Here is a 22,043-nt window from a genome sequence, read left to right on the forward strand (position 1 = left end):
ATACTTTCATCCAGTGTGTCATACCAACTTTGGTGCTCCTTAGAAAATGGACACCCTGCATCCATGAAAATCACCTTCTTAGAGCAATGATGCCAGATCKTTTTTACTCTTTGCCTAGATAACGTCTCTATAGGAACTCGGCCAAATTTTTATAGATGTTAATTAGAGCTCTTTCACAGTTCACTTTTTGGTCCTCTGTAAAATATCTTTCAAGAAGCAATGTGTATTTTTGCTTTGAACAGTCTATTCCTTTTAGCTATATGGGATTAAAACATTTCTAAAAATACTGGGTCAGTTTAGACACAGAARAAAACATTCAGATGTATGTTGGTTTCTGTCCAGAAGTTATATTACTGATTCCATCAATTCCTGTYGTAAACTTAACAAAATGGCTGTGGCCACAAGTGATTCTAGTATATGCTACCCAAACATCTCCAGCATTTATGTCTGCCTAAATCTATCATTCTTCATCTGCAAAGTAATCATCCGCTGCTCCAAACACATTGTAGATTTGCTGTGACCTTCAGAGACTGGTTTTTAATATTATTTGAATACTAAAAAAAAAGAAATTCTCAAAAAGACTAGTGTTACTGTGAAAAATATTTTATGAGGCTTTTGTTGTTAGGTGTGGTTTAAAAATTTAGGAGTGATTTTATTAAAAGTCAAGGTCCAGATAAAAGCAACCTAGTTATTGTACAGATTATGAATTTTTATGGGGAAGATAAACAACTGTGTCTTATTTCTAGGCTACTTTCAAAGGATGGATGGATATTATGTATGCTGCTGTTGATTCACGAGATGTAAGCATAAAATTTTCAAAGGTCATCTGTTGATTATTTTCTGATAAAGAGTATAGAATTTAAACAGCTACATACACAAAAGAACAACTATACTCACAACAAAGAATTATAACCAGCACCCATTCATATATTTTTGTATCTCAGAGTTTTTATTGGAAATAATTAATCCCACTTCCTTCTGTTTAGCCAAAGAAGCTAAATTAATAGAATTTTTTTTTTTKAAAGGATAATGTTAATGTAATAGAACAAAGAGTTTTTTTAACCAATTCTTTTGGTAATCATGAGTATGAATTAATTTAATATTATATAATGCAGTTATTAAATATTGGATACATTAATCCAATTTTATAATTTGTACCTGTGCATTTTGTTGTTTCCTTAGGTTGAACACCTATGTTATTAGATTTTTAAGTGAAATTAGATTTTAAGATTGAAGATCATCTGTTAAACTTTCTGGAGATTAGAATTTTATCTTTGCTACAAAACTAAAACTATGTTTAACTTATACAAATGGTCATGTTAATTATATCATCTCCCAGAGTAAAAGATCCTATTTCATATCATTAGCATTTCTACACTCTAGCTCATTGTGCTGTATAGGTGCAGATGCTGGGATGTGGAATCTAGAAAAATTGAGACAAAATCAAAATCTTCCTTTGAAGCTTGCCTCAATTTAACGGCTTTTGCAAAACATATATTCACTAAAATTTATTGAAAGCATCTGTTTCTAGCTGGATGTAAGAACACTCATGCAAGACCCAAAGGGTTCCAGTGAGATTTAAGAGATAGTAAAATTTATTGATTCTGCTGCATGATAATATACTGAACACAGTATAAAATATTTTGTTTTCTGCTGTTAAAATTTTAAGTACTAATGACTGCTCTCAATCCTACATTGACTTTTCCTTCTATATGAAGAACTTTTTAAATATGTACATACAAAAACATACCTCTGAGCACATTTACAAAAAAAATCCTTATGAACAATAATACTGTCAGCTTCCAGTTCTCTAAATATTGATTGGAAAGGTCATAATGGGTCTTTTTAACAAATTGGTGTTGTTCATAGCTTTTCTATCAAAGATGACATGTACTTAAATTATACACAGTGTTTTTTTCATCTAGTATTCTCCTGGGTAATAAAATTTTTAATATTTTGTAGGTAAAAGATCAGCCTAAGTATGAGGACAACTTGTATATGTATCTCTATTTTGTCATCTTTATCATATTTGGATCATTTTTTACCTTGAACCTTTTCATTGGTGTTATTATAGACAACTTCAACCAACAAAAAAAGAAGATAAGTATTTAAAATATTTCCATATTGGTATGAATTGCTAACTATAATGAATTAAAAATTTATTTATGTAAGGCTTATAAAAATCAAAAGTCATTTCCAGACTTTAAAGTGTCTCTTTTTTAATAATAATCTGTGCAAAAATTTGTGGATGTGAGTTTGAACTTTGTATTTTTAGCATTTGGACAAGTGAAAAGTTGGTTCATAATAATTTGCAAATTGTGTAAACAGTTAAAATGAAGATGAAAAAAGTGAATGTGCATTACTGGTTTGATTAGATGCAATACTATCTAGCATGAAAGAATTTCTTTTTCAGTTTACTCAAAAGAATTAAGATAAATTAATGTGAATTAATTTTAATTAATCTTGCAAACTCTTGACACTTAATGAAGACACAATATGGCATTGTGTTCATACAATGAATAATGCATCTGCAAACTGATTCAACAGTAAGTTAAGTCCAATAAACCTCATGAATAGGCTTATAGATAAAAGTAAAAATATGTACATAAAGACTTTTATTTCCATCACTTTTATGAGAAATGAGATGAATTCATTAGACAAATGCAATCTATAATTTCTTGTTAGTAGTAAAGCAGTGGGAATGGCGGTTTCTTTCTATATGTATTTGACATACATGTATGTTTAAAATAATTGTATTGATAATGCATATTAAATTTTAAAGAAATTTAAAGTATAAAAATACAAATAATCACAACTAAAGTATTTTTAAGCCTCACAATTCCTATTTTTCAAATGCCAGGATCATTCTAAATTTTTTTGTGTGCTGTGAAAAAGGAGTTTCATATGATTTGTAATTTTACARTCATCAAGTCAAAAACAGCAATACCAGACAGAATCTGTGGTAAAAGAAAGTTGTAAACTACAGAAAAAGAAATTTTCCCRTGTGAAAATATCTTTTAGCTTCCTAAAAGAATATGGGGTTACTATCAATTTGGTGATGCTTCAGGCTGCCATAGCCAATTTAGCAGACAGCGACTTGGACATTGTGCTTCCATCTGACTTATTGTGGATTCATCAATAAGTACAATTTCCTTATACTGGAAGGCAGTCAGTCAGTTGCACATCTGACAGGCAGCATTTGCATCTGCAGGCAGAGGCTGATTTGAGTTAGCCAGGGTTCAGTGGTGTTTTGCTATGGCATAACATGAATTACKTTTCTTAATTTTATATCAAAGGTGGGGTTTTTTAATTGTTAAAACCCACAGATAAGATACTAATACACTCCTTAACAGAACTTGTGCCKCAAAGTTATGCCTCTCTTAAACCTGCCCAGTTGTAATCCTAAAAATCTACACAGAATATGGGACATGTAAGGCACTAGTCACACTCCTATTCACTAAACATACCCGAATCAGCAAGTTATTGAACAGCATCAATAGAGCAAGAACCCTTTCAGCTGTTTCAGCAAAAGTGAGCATGAAGACACTGCAAAAATTCAACTGCCAAGCTGATAAAGCACTAGTAATGGGGTTTTCCTGTATGTTAGGACTGTATATGAGCATCCACTCTATATATACGTGAAAAAAACCCCACCTTTTTAATCTAAATAAAATATAATTGTAATATGATATTACAGAGAGACATACTGTAGTTAAATGTTTTATGTGTGGACATGATACTAATTAATTTTGATATTATTTCTTTACTTTGGAGGTCAGGATATATTTATGACGGAAGAACAGAAGAAATACTACAATGCAATGAAAAAGTTGGGATCAAAAAAGCCACAGAAACCTATACCGAGGCCAGTGGTAAGAGTGATTTGATTTTTACACCTTTAATATTAAATATGCATTTGGGCATAAGATCTTAACCACATGATAAGGCTACAGGTCTGGAAAGAAAAATAATTTCTCCTGTTTGTTTGCTTTTAAAGTAGAATTTGTCTCTTTTTTGATCCATCAGTATAGATTATTCATATGTTGTTTAAAAACATCCACACTCAAGTATGAACAGTATGATTTAATAATGTTAATATGATAAATTTAAAAATTCCCTAAGTTCTGGAAAACCACAATTGATCGGATCATTTATTGCTTTGTGTTACCAGGGATAAACTTATTTTTCCTTTCTTTCTCCTCACAGAGAATTTGTAGGAAATGGGRATGCACTGGCCCTTGCTGCTGAAGACAGAAAGGGCACCAGTGGCCTAATGGGAAGGACAGCTGCAGAAAATCTTACAGAATAAGAGAATTCCTTAGCGAGTAAAGCATAGACTAGGATAAATTTGTCTCTAAGATAAGACTCTACTCTTGTTATTTACCAAACTCCTACAGTGTTTGAAAAAATAAAATACTTGTTGCACCTTATGCCCCAAGTAKTTAAAAATAGGCTTTCTAAGAAGAGACATATGGCAAACAACATTGAGCTAAGTACTAAAGAAAAATTAGGATATTACAGTCATGATGTGTTTGAGACATGTAACTTCAGCAATGATCTCACCAAGCACAATTAGTTTAAGGAAGAAAGAGGGTTAGCATTCTAAAACCATCTGAGGATAAAGTTAAGAAAATTAGTTTCTATTCAGGTGGTACTCTTGCTGGCTCTCAATTTTCACTACCTATTTTACCCGAATAATATTAATTGTCATGGTTACTACTTTTATTATTGCACTGTTTCCCTTCTCATCTTTTCAGCCAACAGTGGTGAACTTCTTGATTCATGCCAAGAGGATGAGATAGAAACCAGCATGGACTTGGCTTATATTTATTCCTGTATTGTGAATGGGTCTTGCTCTGCACTCCCAAATCTCCACAAGGRAGTTGTTTTCTCATTTAGCATTTAAAAATAATTATTTTCAGTGTATAAATGGTATTCCATCTTTGTGTTTGCAGAACAAATTCCAAGGCATGATCTTTGATTTTGTAACCAAACAAGTATTTGACATCAGCATCATGATACTCATCTGCCTTAACATGGTCACAATGATGGTAGAAACAGATGATCAGAGTAAAGAAATGGAAACCATTTTATCCCGGATTAACCTCGTGTTCATTGTMCTTTTCACTGGAGAATTTCTCCTGAAATTAATTTCACTTCGCCATTACTACTTCACTATAGGCTGGAATATTTTTGATTTTGTGGTTGTCATTCTCTCCATAGTAGGTAAGAGCAATTTCCTTTCAAGAAACTATTAAGGGAAGGAATAGGGAACATTTGTTTTCAAGTATGTTGATAGTGAATGTGGAATTTTTCCTAGATGACTTACATGTTGATTCAGATCTTCATACTATCTAGCACACAATATATGCAATGTTGCATGTTAGATTTATATCATTCCCATTAGATTCAATGTCATTTTCCATATCAAGAGATGTAAAGGAACTGTTTGGCACATTAGATTAATGTGTACAAATATAAAGAGGAATGTTTAGTGGTATATGCAAACTAATCACAGATTCACTTTCAGTACTAAAASTGAAAACTATGTGAAATGGGTGAGATTTTTTTTACTTTTTCTAACTAAGGTTTATCAGTTAAAAGTTAATGACTGTCCAGGGTCAAAGGGATGACTGAGACAGATTGTGCTGATAAAATGTAGATACGTTTAAAAAAATCTCTGATTTGCAGAAATTAAGGCAATATCGTTCTTCATAAAAAACAGCAGTTGTAGGCTCAGCTTCAAGAATTAACTGTAGCTAAGACATAAACTTCCCTTTCCCAGTGTTTTAATAACTACTGAAAGCTTAGACAGATAATACCTACTTGCCACAACCAGTCTTTAGTTTACTTTATTTACCTTCTCTGGAATAGCATTTCAATAAGGAAGATGCTTTCAACTTAATAACAGCTTTCAATAAAATATTGTAACTTCTATAATTTTTTGCTACAACGTAGAATCCCAATACTGGTTGTTTTGGAGATAGCAATAAATTTTCTATAGATAATGAATGATTTTTTTTTTCTCTAGGTATGTTCCTAGCTGAGATGATTGARAAGTATTTCGTATCCCCCACACTATTCAGAGTCATCCGACTTGCCAGAATTGGTCGAATCCTGCGTCTCATTAAGGGCGCTAAGGGAATCCGCACTCTGCTTTTTGCTTTGATGATGTCTCTTCCTGCTTTGTTCAACATTGGGCTRCTGCTCTTCCTGGTCATGTTCATCTACGCCATCTTTGGCATGTCCAACTTTGCCTATGTCAAGAGGGAAGTTGGAATTGATGACATGTTCAACTTTGAAACGTTTGGCAACAGCATGATCTGCCTGTTTCAGATCACCACRTCYGCKGGCTGGGATGGTTTGCTCGCTCCRATTCTTAAYAGTGGGGAGCCGGACTGTGATCCCCATAAAGATCATCCGGGGAGCTCTGTGAAAGGTGACTGTGGCAACCCTTCTGTTGGGATTTTCTTCTTTGTCAGCTACATTATCATCTCCTTTCTGGTAGTRGTGAACATGTACATCGCTGTGATTTTRGAGAACTTCAGTGTAGCTACTGAAGAAAGTGCTGAACCYTTGAGTGAGGATGACTTTGAGATGTTTTATGAAGTCTGGGARAAGTTTGATCCYGATGCAACACAATTCATAGARTWYAGYAAACTATCAGATTTTGCAGCTTCWTTAGATCCACCTCTTCTCATAGCAAAACCAAACAAAGTYCAGCTTATTGCAATGGATCTGCCCATGGTGAGYGGTGACAGAATTCATTGCCTTGACATCYTGTTTGCTTTCACAAAGCGTGTTTTGGGGGAAAGTGGGGAGATGGATGCCCTCAGAATACARATGGAAGATCGGTTTATGGCAGCCAATCCTTCTAAAGTCTCCTATGAACCAATTACAACCACACTGAAACGAAAACAGGAGGAGGTCTCTGCTGTCATCATTCAGCGCGCTTACAGACGCCACCTTTTAAGGGTAAAAATTAAACAGGTATCTAGTTTATATAATAGAAATAAAAACAAAGAAGGAGATGGACACATTATAAAAGAGATAATTATTGATAAACTAAAAGGGAACTCCACTCCAGAAAAAACAGATGAGAGTTCTTCTACAACCTCCCCACCTTCTTATGACAGTGTAACAAAGCCAGACAAAGAAAAATAYGAAAAAGATAAAGCAGAAAAGAACTACAAAGGTAAAGACATCAGGGAAAATAAAAAATAATGATCTAAGAATTTTGTTAATGGGACTTGTTTACAGTCTTTGAGAATGAAGCATCAACTGGACTCCTGCAGGAGGTTTATGCCAAACTGACAGTTTTTACACGTATATATGTGTGTGTGTGTGTGYGTGYGTGTGTGTGTGTGTGTGTGTGYGTGYGTGCATATATATACATGATATATATACTTAAGGTCAGTGCCTATAACAAAACAGTGAACCTCCATCATCAGACTGCGACTCTGTTTATCAGGGTAAGAAACTTGACAAGAGGTTACTGTTTTCACTACAGCTGACACTGCTATGAGTAAGAGAAAAGGTGGCTCCATAGAGGAGCATGAAATGAGTGCAAAAGGATACTTTATGTTCCACAACATGTAGAACAGTAATTTTCTTCACTGTTTGTAATGCAACTGCCACATTTGTCATATTTTTACAAAAATGGTATTAGTGTATTTATCATTTTTTAATTCACAGGTTGTTTACTATTCTACGTGACTATTTTTGTAATAGTTTTTTTGTTGGGGAAAGAGGTATGAGGACCAGTTGTTCTACTCTCAGATTCTCTATAAATACAGATAGAAGTGATTTGCATAGACATGCTGCACTTGTCGATCATTCATGAATAAAAATATGACGTTGCACAAAGCTGAAAATTTTAAGAACTTTCATGTTTCAGGTTTGCTGTTTAATTTGTGGTATTCTAACTACTTGTATGGCTGCATYCAGATTATGTGCATCCAGATTAGTGCCTGGAGTGTCTCCTCTAATTTACAGGAACCTGCAATTACTTACTTTCATGTGAATCATTAAACATGAACAGGTTCTTGTTTATATTAAAATATTTACAGTTCAAAAAATATTGTGCAGTTTCTGCACTGGAAAAATAGCTTCACCAAAATATATCTGGGAGTTCTTTTGTGGTTTGGGGTTTTTTTGTTGTTTATTTGGGGGTTGGTTGTTTGTTTTTTTGGTGGGGGTTTGTTYGTTTGGTTTTGGGGTTTTTTGTTTCGTTTTGTTGGGGAGGGTTTAACAACTCATATTTTTTCCGTGGACTACTCTTTGGTTACTGTCTTCTCTTACTATCTCCAATGTCCAGTGAGTCCATAAAATACCCTTTTCCATGTAAATATTAACAGTATACTGTTGTACATATTTGAGTGTAGAATTAAATGGCTTTGCTGCATTGAATTGCATCAGGTATGTACCACAGTATGGTTAATTTGCAAGAGCTCAACAGGACCTGTTGTATTCTGTCATAGTTAGGAGAGTATCACTGATGCATGTCAATGCTTTTGCTGCTGTACCTTGCTCCTTCCACTGTCCACAGTCTCCACTATAGGAAGCCATGTGTCAGCGATGAAGTGAATCAAGCTGTCCAACCAGACCTCATTCTTTCAAATCATTAAGCAATAGTTTGCAGCTATTTATGGGCTTTTTTAGTTTTGCTTTTTAAATTTGAAGTGGCTGCTATATGGTGTAGAATCAGAGTGTACAGGCCATATTGCAAACTGTTAAACCTGTTGACAATGTGGTTAGTATATATAAATAATGTAAAGAAATACCATTTGGCAACAGTTCTGTATATAAGAAAAGTGTCTTCAAGTCTAGATCACGGTTTCTTATATTTCTTTCCTCATTCATTTGGCTTATTTTCTAACCACAGTAATTCCAAACTGACATCATCACACTATGAGAAAAAAAGTGAATATTTGTAGACTATCCTGGTTTAATATTATATTTGCATATATTCCAATGTGAAGTAAATTGTGTAAATCTGGAACCCAGCTTGTATCCAAATAGTTACAGGACATAGCAAGGAAAGCATTAGGGAAATGTGCAAATTTCTAGCACTGTTTGCATCAGAACTTCCAAGACAGTCTCATAGTTCGTTAAATCCTTGCTATTTTGCAGTGTCTGTTTACATAGTCTACTCTTATTCTTTTTTGAATCACAGTGCACTAGGCTTGTACAAATAAAATATTTCCCAAGAAAAAAATGGCACATTTGTATAATCAAGGACATGAGGACATTATATGTTTCATACACAAGCTAACATTAAATGTAGAATTTTTCTTTTACAAATGCTTTTGACTTGTAATGTGTTGGTGAAATGCATGCAGGAAATTGTTATTATCATAAACAACGCAAACAATATTACATATGAGCCAAAAAAATAAAGATTTCTTTTTTTTTTTATTGTGTTTATTTTGCTTTGTCTCTGACCTTCTGTTGGTTAAAGATAAAAATTTACTTCAGTGTAAATAAAAATTGCTTTCTTTTTCCCTAGAGCTAAACACCTTTCCCTTCACATTTTAACTTTTATGTAAAATAATTATTTAAAAAAAWTGAGAACTTTGATCACAAGTTATTTATTTCTACTTCTTTGCTATCAGCATATTGTCTGAGAATAAAACATGACACCTACACACTTCTGCCCAAAATATCCTCTTAGCCCTCAAGAGACCTYCTCAACCATAAAGGCACAACTCCGTACTGCTACAAAAGCTGCCCACATTGTTTAAGTCTTAAATCTGCAAACGAACTCTCCAATTAATTTTTTTTTGTTTGGTCCCATACACCATTCAGCCAAAGGGCTCATTGCAAACAGATAAAAATCGGTTTCAGTTATACAGTGATTCTTTTTATTGCAGTAATTCTCAAAATTAATAAATAACATCTACTTTGATCTCACAAGAAAGGGATAACACTGAAACTCAGCTGTGTCAAGCAGTGTTCATAACCAAAATATCTGCATGTTACATACTAACATGGTTTGACTTAGTGTGTGTCTGTTGAAGGGCAGAAAGATTTAGAACTCAGAAACACCACATTATCATCTTCATGAATTTAAAATATATTATTATGTTTCAAAATTAACAGTAAATAAAATATTCCTCGAGTTTTATCACTGGAATGTTTCTTAGTCTGTGRCTATTATGCCATATTAGCCATATTTTGGCTAAATATGAGATTGCTTATATAACCATGAAATAACTGATGGAACATTGTAACACTACAGTCTATTAAAATCTCTAATACAATGAGCATCAGCAGTCAGTGCAGCTGTCTGAGTTGGACTAGCATGGAGTAAGGAAGCCATACTTCACAGAGTCACAGAGAGTGCAGAGGTGAAAGGGACCTACAAGGATCACTGAGTCCAGCTCCTGCCCTGTCCAAATCTTCTTGAACTTGGTGCTCAGACCACATCCTTAGGGAGCTGTGACCACTTCCCTRGGGAGCCTATTCCAGTGCCCAACCATCCCCTGGGTGACGAGCCTTTTTCTAATAGCTAACCTGAACTTCYCCTGACATAACTTTCAGCCATTCCCTTAGATCCTGTCGCTGGTCATCACAGAGRAAATATCAGTGTCCCTCCTCTTCCCTTCACAAGGATGTTATAACTGCAATGAGGTCTCCTCTGTCTCCTCCAGGCTGAACTGAGTGCCCTCAGCCATGCCTCATATGGCTTCTGCTCAAGGCCTTTCATTGTCTTCATTGCCCTGCTTTGGACACTTTCCAATAGCTTCACATCTTTCTTATATTGGACTGACCAAAACTGCATGCAGTATTTAAGGTGAGGTTGCCCCAGGTCAGAACAGAGCGGGACAATCCCCTCCCTTGTGCCCGGCTGGCGATGCTGGGCCTGGTGCCCCAGGACAGGGTTGGCCCTTGTGGCTGCCAGGGCACTGCTGATTCATACTCAACTTTTCATTGCCCAGGACCCCCAGGTCCCTCCCTGTGGCACTGCTCTGCAGCATCTCATTCCCCAGTCTGTGTGTACACCCAGGGCTACCCTATCCCAGGTGCAGAACTTGTTAAAGTTCATATGGTTGGGGTTTGCCCAGCCATCTTGCTTGTTGAGGTCTCTGTGCAGGACCTTCCTGTCTTCAAGGGAGTTAAAAGCTCCTCCCAGTTTTTTATCATCTGTGAACTMGCTTAGTGTCCCTTCCAGTTCTGTATCCAGGTAATTATGAAATGTTGAAGAGAATGTTGTCTAAGATGGAGCCTGTGGAGCACCACTAGTGACAGGTAACCAGSCTTATGCCATCCCATTCATTACAACCCTTGAGCCAGTTGCTCACTCATCACATGGTGTGTTTATCCAGTAGGCTTTGCCTACACCAGAAAAATGCCTTAAGAACATGCAGAATTGTCTAGCCTGCTCATACCCTTAGTTCCTGGAGCTGGTTTCTGGCCCTCTTAGAATACAGGATTAAAGCTCAAGACACGACCGTCCCTGGTTGTCTGGGCATCCTTACAAGCACCTGGCCTGCAGGTCAAAATGAGAGAATCCTCTAACTTCTGTTAATGTCAATATGTACATCCTTGAAGTCAAAGTTACGTACATTATTTATTCCACTGCTCCTCTGACTAACTCATCTAACCTTATAAATCATTCAGTTTACTTCCAGAGACTTCTGGAGCTCTTCTGCTTCTTTGGTTCCTGACTCCACAGCTAAAAATTTCATTTTATTCTTATCTTTTCATATTAACTTCATATTTCAAATCAGCACCTAAAATCTGCACAACTTTTGCTCCATGAATAGGTTAGCAAGTGTTCTGATGAGGAAAGACCATTCATCATTCATTTTCAGGAACCTGGAGTCTCTTACAGTACTCTCTAAAAGTAAGTTTATTGTATCCATCCTCCTTATCAAACAGTGATGTGGAAAAACACTGACAAAGTTTTTGGAGTGGACTAGCAGGAATGGTTGAGGGTCATGGTTTAACCTGAACTGGAAATAGGCTCACTGCTTTGAGGGCACGTATGTCTACCTAATTACCCTTTGCTGCTTCCCTCCTACCCATTCATTTTTACACAGAAATCAGTTGAATTTGTGTAAATTTCACGTTATTCCTCTCCTATGCTTTCAATACATTTGAACAGAAATGCCACTTAAAAGAATTCTCTACATACTACTAGGCAAGCCAGTAGTGATGGCTATTCCAGATAAGCATAGTTTTATATTACTACTATTGTAATAATAGTACATAGTTTTATATTACTACTATTGTAATCCTTCTCCACTGTTAATCTTCCTTTATTTCCAGTGAGCAAAGGAGGATCCCTTATTTTATTAGCTCCTAAAATCCTCCCTCATTGTATGACTAAACTGATCCATGCCCAGGTAAATTTTCAACATGTCCAAGCACAGACAAAATGCCTTCCACTCTGTATTAAACTTCTTATCTGTCATGTATTGCAAAAAAAAGAGAGCATTAGTAATGCTGACAGTAGAGCTAAGTCACTCTCCTAGTATAAGTTCATTACTTGGTACTTTTCCTTAATGAGTTTTCAGATGAAAAAGTTTCCACATGGATGCCCAGAAAGGAGACATATTCCTGTTCAGTGCATTACAAATTAATTCATAGGGCAGCCCAGCTTAATGCTGTTCCCAAGCAAGTGTTCCCAGAAGTCCCAGTGCCTCACATGAGCTAATGCAGCAGTACTAACATGTGCACAGTCATAAAAGAGTAATGAGCTTGCAGAATTAACTGAAGCTAATCCAGCACTGGAGTAATTTTAACAAAGCAGGAAAGACCAGTGTGTGGTGGAAAAAAACCCCAAACATTTCCTCCAAGAAGGAGCAGACTGGCCACAACAAAGACAAGCAGAACTGCCATTAAGGGAAGTAAGGATGCTGAGTAGTCAAATGTATTTACTGTGAAATTCATTAATGCATTAAAGGAAATGATAAGTACTCAGCACTTCTTAGTCTATTATTAATTGCATACTGCAATATATTGAAAAATAACCAAATCCTTTGGAAGCTAAAATCATGATGGGAATTAATAAATCAAGAAAGCTCTTGCATAGAGGCTTCATGACCAGTATATGACTTATACAATTACAATACTATTATTATTACTATATGAAATGTCACAATAGTGTGAAGATTTTTACATTTCAGAGTTTAACTCTCTTGAAGTGCTATTTGTTATGATTTTTATGTTCATCTCTTTAGTTCTTCATCTACATGGATAAAATGGAAAATATATAAATCTGAGCAGGAAAGATTATTGGACTAACAACAAAGTCTCCTATTGTTTGCCATTTTGATGAATGTTTGTCTATCAAGAAAAAGATAAGCCTTGAAAAAGAGAAATAATACCATGTGAGTGAAGCTCAAAACCACAGAAATACTTAATTGTAAGTAGACAAAGAAAATAGCAAGCAGAGTTCATTAGTCATGTGTTCAAATTACTGAGCTAGTTRCAATGGATGTTTTCTAAAAGACTATGATTAATTCATGTACAATTTAATAATAAGACAAGATTAAGTAAAGGGGGATGGTGGAGTGCTGCGATCCGTTTCCACCAAAAACCACAGAGCAGGAATGTGCTTCATCTTTGTAATGTAACACATATTCTGCACCACTTTACAAATTAAATACTTCACCCTCACAGAAGAAAACATACTGCAACATGAGGCTTGGCTAAGCTAAGAAAATAAATTGTACTGCAGTAGCCTAAGTAAACTGAAGCCAATTACCATCTCTCTGGAGAAAAGACAAATCACATGCATCTCTGCAGCAAGTGCTATGTTTGATGCATATATGAAAAGACATATCATGAACAATTCATAGCAGTAAAGCAGGCATTCGTTCCCAAGCATTCTACAYTTCAAGTACATTTCCTGTATAATAAAAGCCATTTAATGTTTTTTTTCTCATAACCTACATTAAGGAGTAACTGGGAAAATACTATCACCCCTAAAAGTATTCCTTGTTTTTATAGGAAATACACAAATATAAAGAGCATTTACCAGATCTCACATAGCATTACTGTTTTTTATAAAACTATAAACCTCTCACAGGAATTTCAGCATTATAGGGATATTTACTCTTTATTCTAAAACCCTAATAATCTGTACATGGATCACAAACACTCTGCCTCACCATTTTCCTCATATAGAAGTGTTTGGCTTGCCTTCAGAAGGGATAGACCCAGGTACATGCTTACAGCGAAGTATAACCAAAGTACAGTCTTAATGAGTGAAATCGGTCATCCTAAATTGAAGTGGGTCATGCCATTTTTCCCCTCAGTCTGATGCAGTGATATTAAATCCAGCAAACCAAAAGAAGCAGTTTAAAAACATGTCATATAATAGCAACTATATTAAAAGATAACATGCACAGGTTTTCTAATTATGTCACACAAACACTGTAAGTTGTATTATGAATTTCTTTCCCAGAGATTTGGAACTGATGGACTGAGCTTAACAGCCACAAAAATTCACACTTCTTCGCATTTTTCCTCTTGTTGCTGTTGTAGGGGGATGACAGTGATGGGTCTAATTTTACAATTGCAGGAAGCTCAGTTCTGGTATACACTTCAGAGATCCCAGATCTGATCTAAGGAACTAAATTGATTGACCCAGAAAAAAATAACAGCTTTTTTTGTCTCTGCTGAATATCAAAGGCCTTATCTTACCTCTTCATGCAAATAAGCAAAGATCTGAGAAGCATGTAAATCATGCAATGAGAAAGTTGTATAAATTCTCTCTCTCAACTAAGAAACATTAAATGAACTACATAAACACAAAAATATACAGGAGGTAAAAGTGATAGTAGTTTTAATTGGTATAGTCAGATCCTAACATGCAGGACACATTCACAGGTATCATTTATTCTTTGGATGGGATTTTTCTACTGCAAGTCCAGGGAACAGCACATTCTTTTCAAACTCTGAAAGTGACAAGAGACAAAAGTGGCAGAGCATATGCTACTTCCATGAATGTGTGCTGTGCAGAAAGGATGTTACTAACATCTCCCATCTGCACCAGGCACATCCTTAATTCATGTGCTGCAGAGTTTGTTCAGAAATTAGGACAAGCAATGATTTTTATTTTACTGTTATCTTCACTTCATAATGCAGCATTTAAACCTAGAACCTGTATTTTAAATGCTTAATTTACATGTGTATTTTCAATTATATGTTTTAGACATAAAAAGCTATAACTACTCTTTTTAGCACCCTATTTTTTTTTTCCTTTTTTATTATTTTTTTTACTCAAGAATGAGAATGAATTGCCTGTGCATCCAGGTTGTGCAATAGGCAGCAGAAGTATTTAAATTACCTGCATCCACTACCCAAGCCCTCAGGGTTCCTGACACCCAGCAGAGTTTCAACAGTTCCAAATGGGGACATGAAGTAACATTCTGCTTGCTGCCCATATACATAGAAATATATACTGAGTAAAAATAATTGTAAGGGGTACTTGGCCTCCATTGCRCAGCCTTATAGCAGGACTCTCAGTTCCCAGATCCAGCATGAATAGCCTATTTTCATACTGTGGTCTGAGTTCACCACAACTCTGACATTGACACCTTGTATGTCTTCATTACTGATGTGCAGTAGGTTTTTTAGCTAGGTGAATTATGCTGTTAATGAAACAGGCAGGACAATTTGATGGCTGGATATTAAATTCACAAAGTGATTTTGTGAGCCTGTATTTCTTGTTCTAACAATTCTATTTCTATTTTACAGACTGYTCATATACACAAGAATATACAACCTCGTCATTGTGCTTCCGATTAAAATATGTAATTGACAATGCTATTTACTGGCTCAGCTGTTCCCAATTCACATCGTGCAGAATTTGTCTAGCTGAAGCTAGAGATTGTAAATATTTTACAGTAAAAGGATATTCCCRTATTTTCTAGGTCACTGCTTTTTTTTTTCTGTTCATGAATTATTAGGAACAAAAACCACAGTGAAGGAAATGCTTCATCTGAAGGTGGAGTACAGAGGAGACCAATTGTTCTCTACAGCTCACCACTACTCCCACAGTGCTCCATAGCACTGAAAACATACATAGAGCTGCTTCTCTTGAGAAACTAAGATCTAGACAGTAACACTCATTTAACATGGGGATTTACACACTTCAAGGAAGTACTACCTGGAGGGCCTTCTTCCATTTAGCCAAATCACTCTAATTAATTCCCCATTAAAAAGGCATGGTTTCATTCTATCTTTACTCTCCACAGAGCTCTACACTCTCCTTCTTTATGTCCACCTACGTTAATTTAAAACAGGGACATCTTCCTGTTTTCTGTGTACAGCATTCCTAGCTGAACATAAGCCTGAAAACTCCAACACTAAATAATATTAATAACATCACAGATAACAAACTCTTTTCCACAACTCACCTTCACCAGGTATTGCATGTAGACATACAGAGTGACAACTGCATGGTCCTTAATATAAAATTTCAGTCATGCAAACCACAAAAATTCCCAGCTTTCATTTAACTTGTTCTGTACCCTTCAAGTCTGACAGTCCTTTACCTTTTTTGAGGTTATGGTAACTCTTACATGCCTCTCAAGTTTCCCTCTCCTTACTCAAGCACTTCCTAGTGTCACAGAGATGTTTACCTGCACTGCTGCAAAGGAGGAGGGGAATTGAAACSACAAGTATCCTGCAGCAACTCCAATTCCAGCTGAGGTCTTGGCAGATTGCGGAAGTTTAAACGAGGCCACTTCAGGTCAGGCCACACAAAGCATGTAGAAGGAAAGCACTTGCAATTCACTAGGTGGCACRTCTATGATCCACTTGAATCTGAAGCCAAAGAAGATGCAATCCTATTTTTCTGCTATGACATCAATGAGGTCAAACCATATTTCATCATTGAAAACGCTATTAGACTTCTTTCACAACCAAAAGACTCTGTGCCCTAAGTTGGACTGTGTGTCCAACTTCATCCTTCTACTTACCTAAACTGTTGGAACATACTGAGGGAAGACTGAGCAAAAGGACTTCTCCCATTTATTCTCATTAATGTTTGCTACCAGGTGTGTCTACTTTCTGCTGCTAGAAGCCGTCATAGCCTCAGAGCTCTCCTTTCCTATTCAGACCAATGCCCTAAATCACTGCCAGATTAACATGTCTTCACCTCATTACAAGTATACCTTCCCTCTGAAGTGCCTAACTCAGGGAAAACCTTCGGTCAATATGTGAAAGCTCAAGCAGTCCAACTGCGATTGTCCTCTTGCCTTTCCAAACCTAGTAAAGATTATAAATGGAAAGTGCAAGCAGCTGCTGTCACACTGTCTGCAGTGACAGATTCTTTCCCATTCCTGCATTTCAGGGAGCACACATGCATATAACAGGGTAGACAGGATAGACATGTAATCATGTGTAACCCACACAAAAGAACTCACAGCTAGGAGAGCATCTTCATGCCCTTCCCCCACTCAGGAATTACTATCATCTTACAAGAGCCCTCCCTAAGGGCTGTATGTAGTCATGGTGACAAGACATCACCACCTGTCTGCCCCTGCAATGGAGGCAATGAGCCAGAATGCAAAGCTTTGTTTTGSTGCTGCTGAATGCATACAGCACATTTCTGAATAGCCTGATTCAAACAGAAACCAAAGAAAATRACAACACTTTTCAAAATATAAAATCTGAAGAAAGTTCCAGATTTATTAGTAATGGCTTATGAAAATGAATCAATATAACAAAGTGGCTTGGAAATTTACATGAATTAACATGCTTTACGCTCTTCAAAATGCAATTTTGGTCATAAAATCATAAAAAAGATGCTTTATGACCAAAAGCTGAAAATGCAGACATTACAGGAACAGAATTTAAAATAGGCTGCAACTGTTAACACACATTGCTTTTATTCCAGTGAAAATGCACACAGACTATTACATACTGCATGCCTGCTGTTAACAATGTGCAGCTTGCAGCATTTTGCTGATTTYGGTACTGAATCCAAACATCAGCTGACCAAAAATCACAGAGGAACTGGCTAACGCACTAGCACAATACCACTCAGTGAAGGGAAGCAGTAAACACTATAAATAATGAAACAAGCAGGTGAAATGCATCCCAGCAAAGAAAGAAGACAGCCTAAATGGAATGGGAGCAGAGTATCTCCTCCTCTTTATCGCATATATCTAGCCTATACYTCAGGTTATGCATACATTAGGCATCACCTTACAGCTCTTGGATGTGGCTGCATGTCCCTACTTCAGGCTGACCTTGCACTGAGCAAGACATAGTGGGAGTATCTACTTTCTCTTATCTTCCCAGCACACTGGATTTCCCCAGGAAAGAAATGCAAACTGTTAAGGATTTTCAGTGTTCAACAAGTTCCCTGAAATGGGTGATTTGGAGGGTAAGGACTAAAAAGTACACTGCAGAATTCTCTGCTTTTTGGTTTAGATTTACCATCAGAGATGGTACATAGGTTTTTCTGAGGCTATAGTGTGGAATTGGGCCAAATCTCTCTTTTGCTATATAGGCAGGAGCTACTGTATCTCTTATGGGTCTACTCACATGTGCTGGTTCTTCTCTGGACATGCTCCAGCATTTCAATATCTTTCTTGGAGTAAGAGGCCCAAAACTGAACACAGGATTCAAGGTGTGGCCTCACCAGTGCTCTGTACAGGGTGTCAGTCAGTGCCCTACTTCTGCTGGCCACTCTATTGCTGATACAGGCTATGATACCATTGTCCCTCTTGGCCACCTGGGCACACGGCTGGCTCATGTTCAGCTGCCGTCARTCAGCACCCCCAGGTCCTTTTCTGCCTGCAAAGCTTTCCAGTCACTCTGTCCCAAGCCTGTGTCACTGTCTAGGGCTGTTGTGTCCCAAGTGCAGTACCTTGCTCTTTGCCTTGCTGAACCTCAGGCAATTGGCCTTGGCCCATTGATCCAGCCTATCCAGATCCCTCTGCAGAGCCTTCTGGCTCTCAAGTAGATCAGCGCTCCCATCCRACATCTGCAAGCTGACTGAGGATGCACTTGATCCCTTTGCCCAGACCACCAAAAAAGATATGAAACATACTGAGCCCTGGGGAACACCGCTGCCAACCTAATTTAACTCCATTCCCACCACTCTCAGGGCCCAGCCATCCAGCCAGTTTTTTACCCAGAGAAGAGTACATGCAAGTCAGGATCAGTCAGTTTGTCCAGGAAAATGCTGTAGAAAACAGTGACAAAGTCTCCAGTAATGTTTAGGTAAATGACATCCTCATCTTTTCCCTCATGCACTGAGACACCTTGTCATAGGAGGAGGTTATATCAAATGTTCTTCCGTTGTTTACTACATAATTTTTGGACAGCAAACATTTTATCTTTCAAGTGCTTAGCAGAAAAGGCATCGTTTTGATAAAGTCAGTGGAAATTAAGAGTGCATCAATGCTCTCAGATACTAATTGGTTCAATTTTGACTAATCCTTACAACTGCATAAAGGGGAGGTGCTTATGCACTCTGCCCATCRTCACTCTCCCTCCAACATATACCTATTTAACAGGCAGGCAGAGGCTTTCTGGCATCAATAAACATAAAATCTTCATGTCTAAAACATTCCACAAATGCTAAAGGTCACATGCGCTAAAGTTAATCTGCCATYTTGTGGGTATATATCACAACACACTTTTTTAATATCAACCATACAATTTATTATAGACAAATTAGCATCTTGTACTTGTATATACACCACCTAAAGGTTTCTGCATGAAAAATGGGAGACACAAACACAACCTACTGTCTGGTAGATAAGACATACACAATGAGTTTTGTAAGTCCTAAAGAAGTAACCACAGAGCAGTATTACACAAACGCAGTAGTAATTCTAGTTGAACAGACACCCTAGGCTTAGTCACTTGGTCACTTTGAAACAAATAACAATACAGTTATAAATTATGAGTTAAGTAAATAAATTAGTATAATTTACAAAAAAAAAAAAAAAAAAAAAGAAAAGAAAAAATCAGACTCTTTTCCAAACACAGGAAGAAATATTTATGAAGTGCTGAGTAACAACTTCATTACTGCTCTGCCTGCCAGTTAAATTGTACGTGGCATACAGCAAATGCCAATCTAAAGGTAAAGTCCAAATGACATTTGGAGGGGTATAAACATCAAAAGCGTTTCCCCACATATGTGTTAAGCTTGCCAGCAWATTATGACCAAAGGAAAAAAAATCTTAAATGTGCTTAGGTAGTGATCTAAAATGTAAATAGCTCTTCTTTATATTCTCTGTAGAATATTGTTACATTAATATACAATGATATAATGAAATTAGATTCGTTTAAGTGGTGATTAACTTCAACACTGTCATAAAATATTAGTCCCTGGCAGAAACTCCCAAACTTTTACCAAGCTACACATGCTTTATTCTTACTCTAATGAAAATCTCTCTCTAGTCATGAACTGTGGAAATTCTTTAKAAAATTAACAGTAAAATATTGACTCTATTTTATATACAGATAATTTATTTGTGTAATCCATTAAGACACTTTTCCTCATCTCTGACAAAATGACTATTTGCAAAGTTATAGACTTCTGAAGTGCTTTCGTAGGAATATTTCTACTAGGTAGAAGTAATGCACTAGTATGGAGACATCATGTGTCTAATACATTTCGCTTTTTGAATAATTAGAAATCGAAACTCTGGTTATGTATTAGCAAAAGGTATTTAGGGTGCTTTAATAAWAACAAGCAAATAGGCTTAAAAGAAGGGCAATATAGTGTTTTAAAGCACCATTGTTAGAGCCGTGATGTGTGTCACTTATGCAAATATTGTGGAAGACATTCACATTTTTCTTCAGCAGGACTGAGGATTTAGCTTAATTCTTGGAAGAGAAACCTGGAATCTTTATGGGCTAGCTAAAGTAAAACAGCCACCTTCACTTAAGAAAATAAGAAAACATCTGAAGAAACAGCAATAGAAAGTATGGTYCAATAGCTTGTAATGTTCCTCCAAAATGCTTTTCAGGAGGAAACAAAATAATTTTCTAATGAACATCYGGGATATATTTTCAGATTGAGAAAAGAAGTGTACAGAGCTTTTGAATGCTTACCCAGACAAAGATAACAATCCTAGTAGTAGACAGACATGACAGCATTGTAAATACTCTGTTCTTATGAGTCCGTGAATGAATCTGCCTAGATGCAAAGCTATGTCATAGGGAAAACAAGATCAGCAGAAGACCTCTTTTGGGTCACCTTTTACCTCCAGTGTAGCTGATTTGGAGAACAGAATGTGGGGGTGTAATTGGTAAATATAATCACATTCTTGGTTTAATTATGACATTAAGYATTTTCATGGAAGACTAGATTGGTAGCCTGGTGAGTCAAAACTTTGCTTTCCCCATGCAAGAAAATTATGAYACCTACCAGTTTAAAGACAAGAATACCTTCTTGCACTTTTATAAAGTACTAGAACAGATACAATAATTCAAATATGTCATAGATATATCTAAGAAAAAGCAAYATTTATATCTCTATATAGTATTTATTTATACAATTCATCTGAATTGTTTCTGCTACACTTTATGAATGTTGTCTCAGTTACATCATGGACATTGATTGCTCTCAGTGAAATGCATAATTAGAAATGGAAGCCTGCCACAAAATTAAGGCATTGATTTTGATCTACAATCTTTCAGGAGATTACTGCCAAGATTTTAATTCATTTCAATTTAAAATTAAAAATTGCTGAAAAATCCAAATTCTAGACATGGGACATGGTTTTGAATTAAAATTCTTACTATAAAACWGTACCAGTCGTAGCATCCTCACTAGTGTTGGTGTGATATCTGAATACCATTATGTTATAAAAAGGCTTCACACAATGACAATATAAAATTAAACAAATTTCTAGAGTTCACTATAGCTTTGCCTTTTCTCATTTTGTGCATGTACTATATATATATATATATATATATATATATATATATATAYGCAAATGCAGTTCAAAAAATTTTATAAAGCAAGATTCAGCAGTGTTACACAAAGGTGTTAACAAATCAAAACAAATCATGCTATCATGCTTAACTAACTTGATTGCCTTATACAATGGCAACTG

General features: G+C 36.2%; 1 protein-coding gene across 1 annotated transcript in view; it reads left to right on the top strand.

Annotated features, from left to right (window-relative positions):
• LOC130576784 (sodium channel protein type 2 subunit alpha) overlaps positions 1–7,369 on the top strand; it is a 51,681-nt gene extending 44,312 nt beyond the window's left edge. The window contains exons 23-27 of the mRNA XM_057371684.1: positions 747–800; positions 1,963–2,100; positions 3,768–3,872; positions 4,956–5,226; positions 6,032–7,369. Coding sequence (XP_057227667.1) covers positions 747–800; positions 1,963–2,100; positions 3,768–3,872; positions 4,956–5,226; positions 6,032–7,224 — 1,761 coding nt within the window. The 3' untranslated portion in view covers positions 7,225–7,369. The remainder of the gene's footprint in view (positions 1–746; positions 801–1,962; positions 2,101–3,767; positions 3,873–4,955; positions 5,227–6,031) is intronic.
• The last annotated feature ends 14,674 nt before the right edge of the window (positions 7,370–22,043 follow it).

The sequence above is a fragment of the Malurus melanocephalus genome, unplaced genomic scaffold, assembly GCF_030028575.1.
Source record: "Malurus melanocephalus ecotype Western Australia unplaced genomic scaffold, MMel_1.1 scaffold_155, whole genome shotgun sequence".
Taxonomy (NCBI): Eukaryota; Metazoa; Chordata; class Aves; order Passeriformes; family Maluridae; genus Malurus; species Malurus melanocephalus.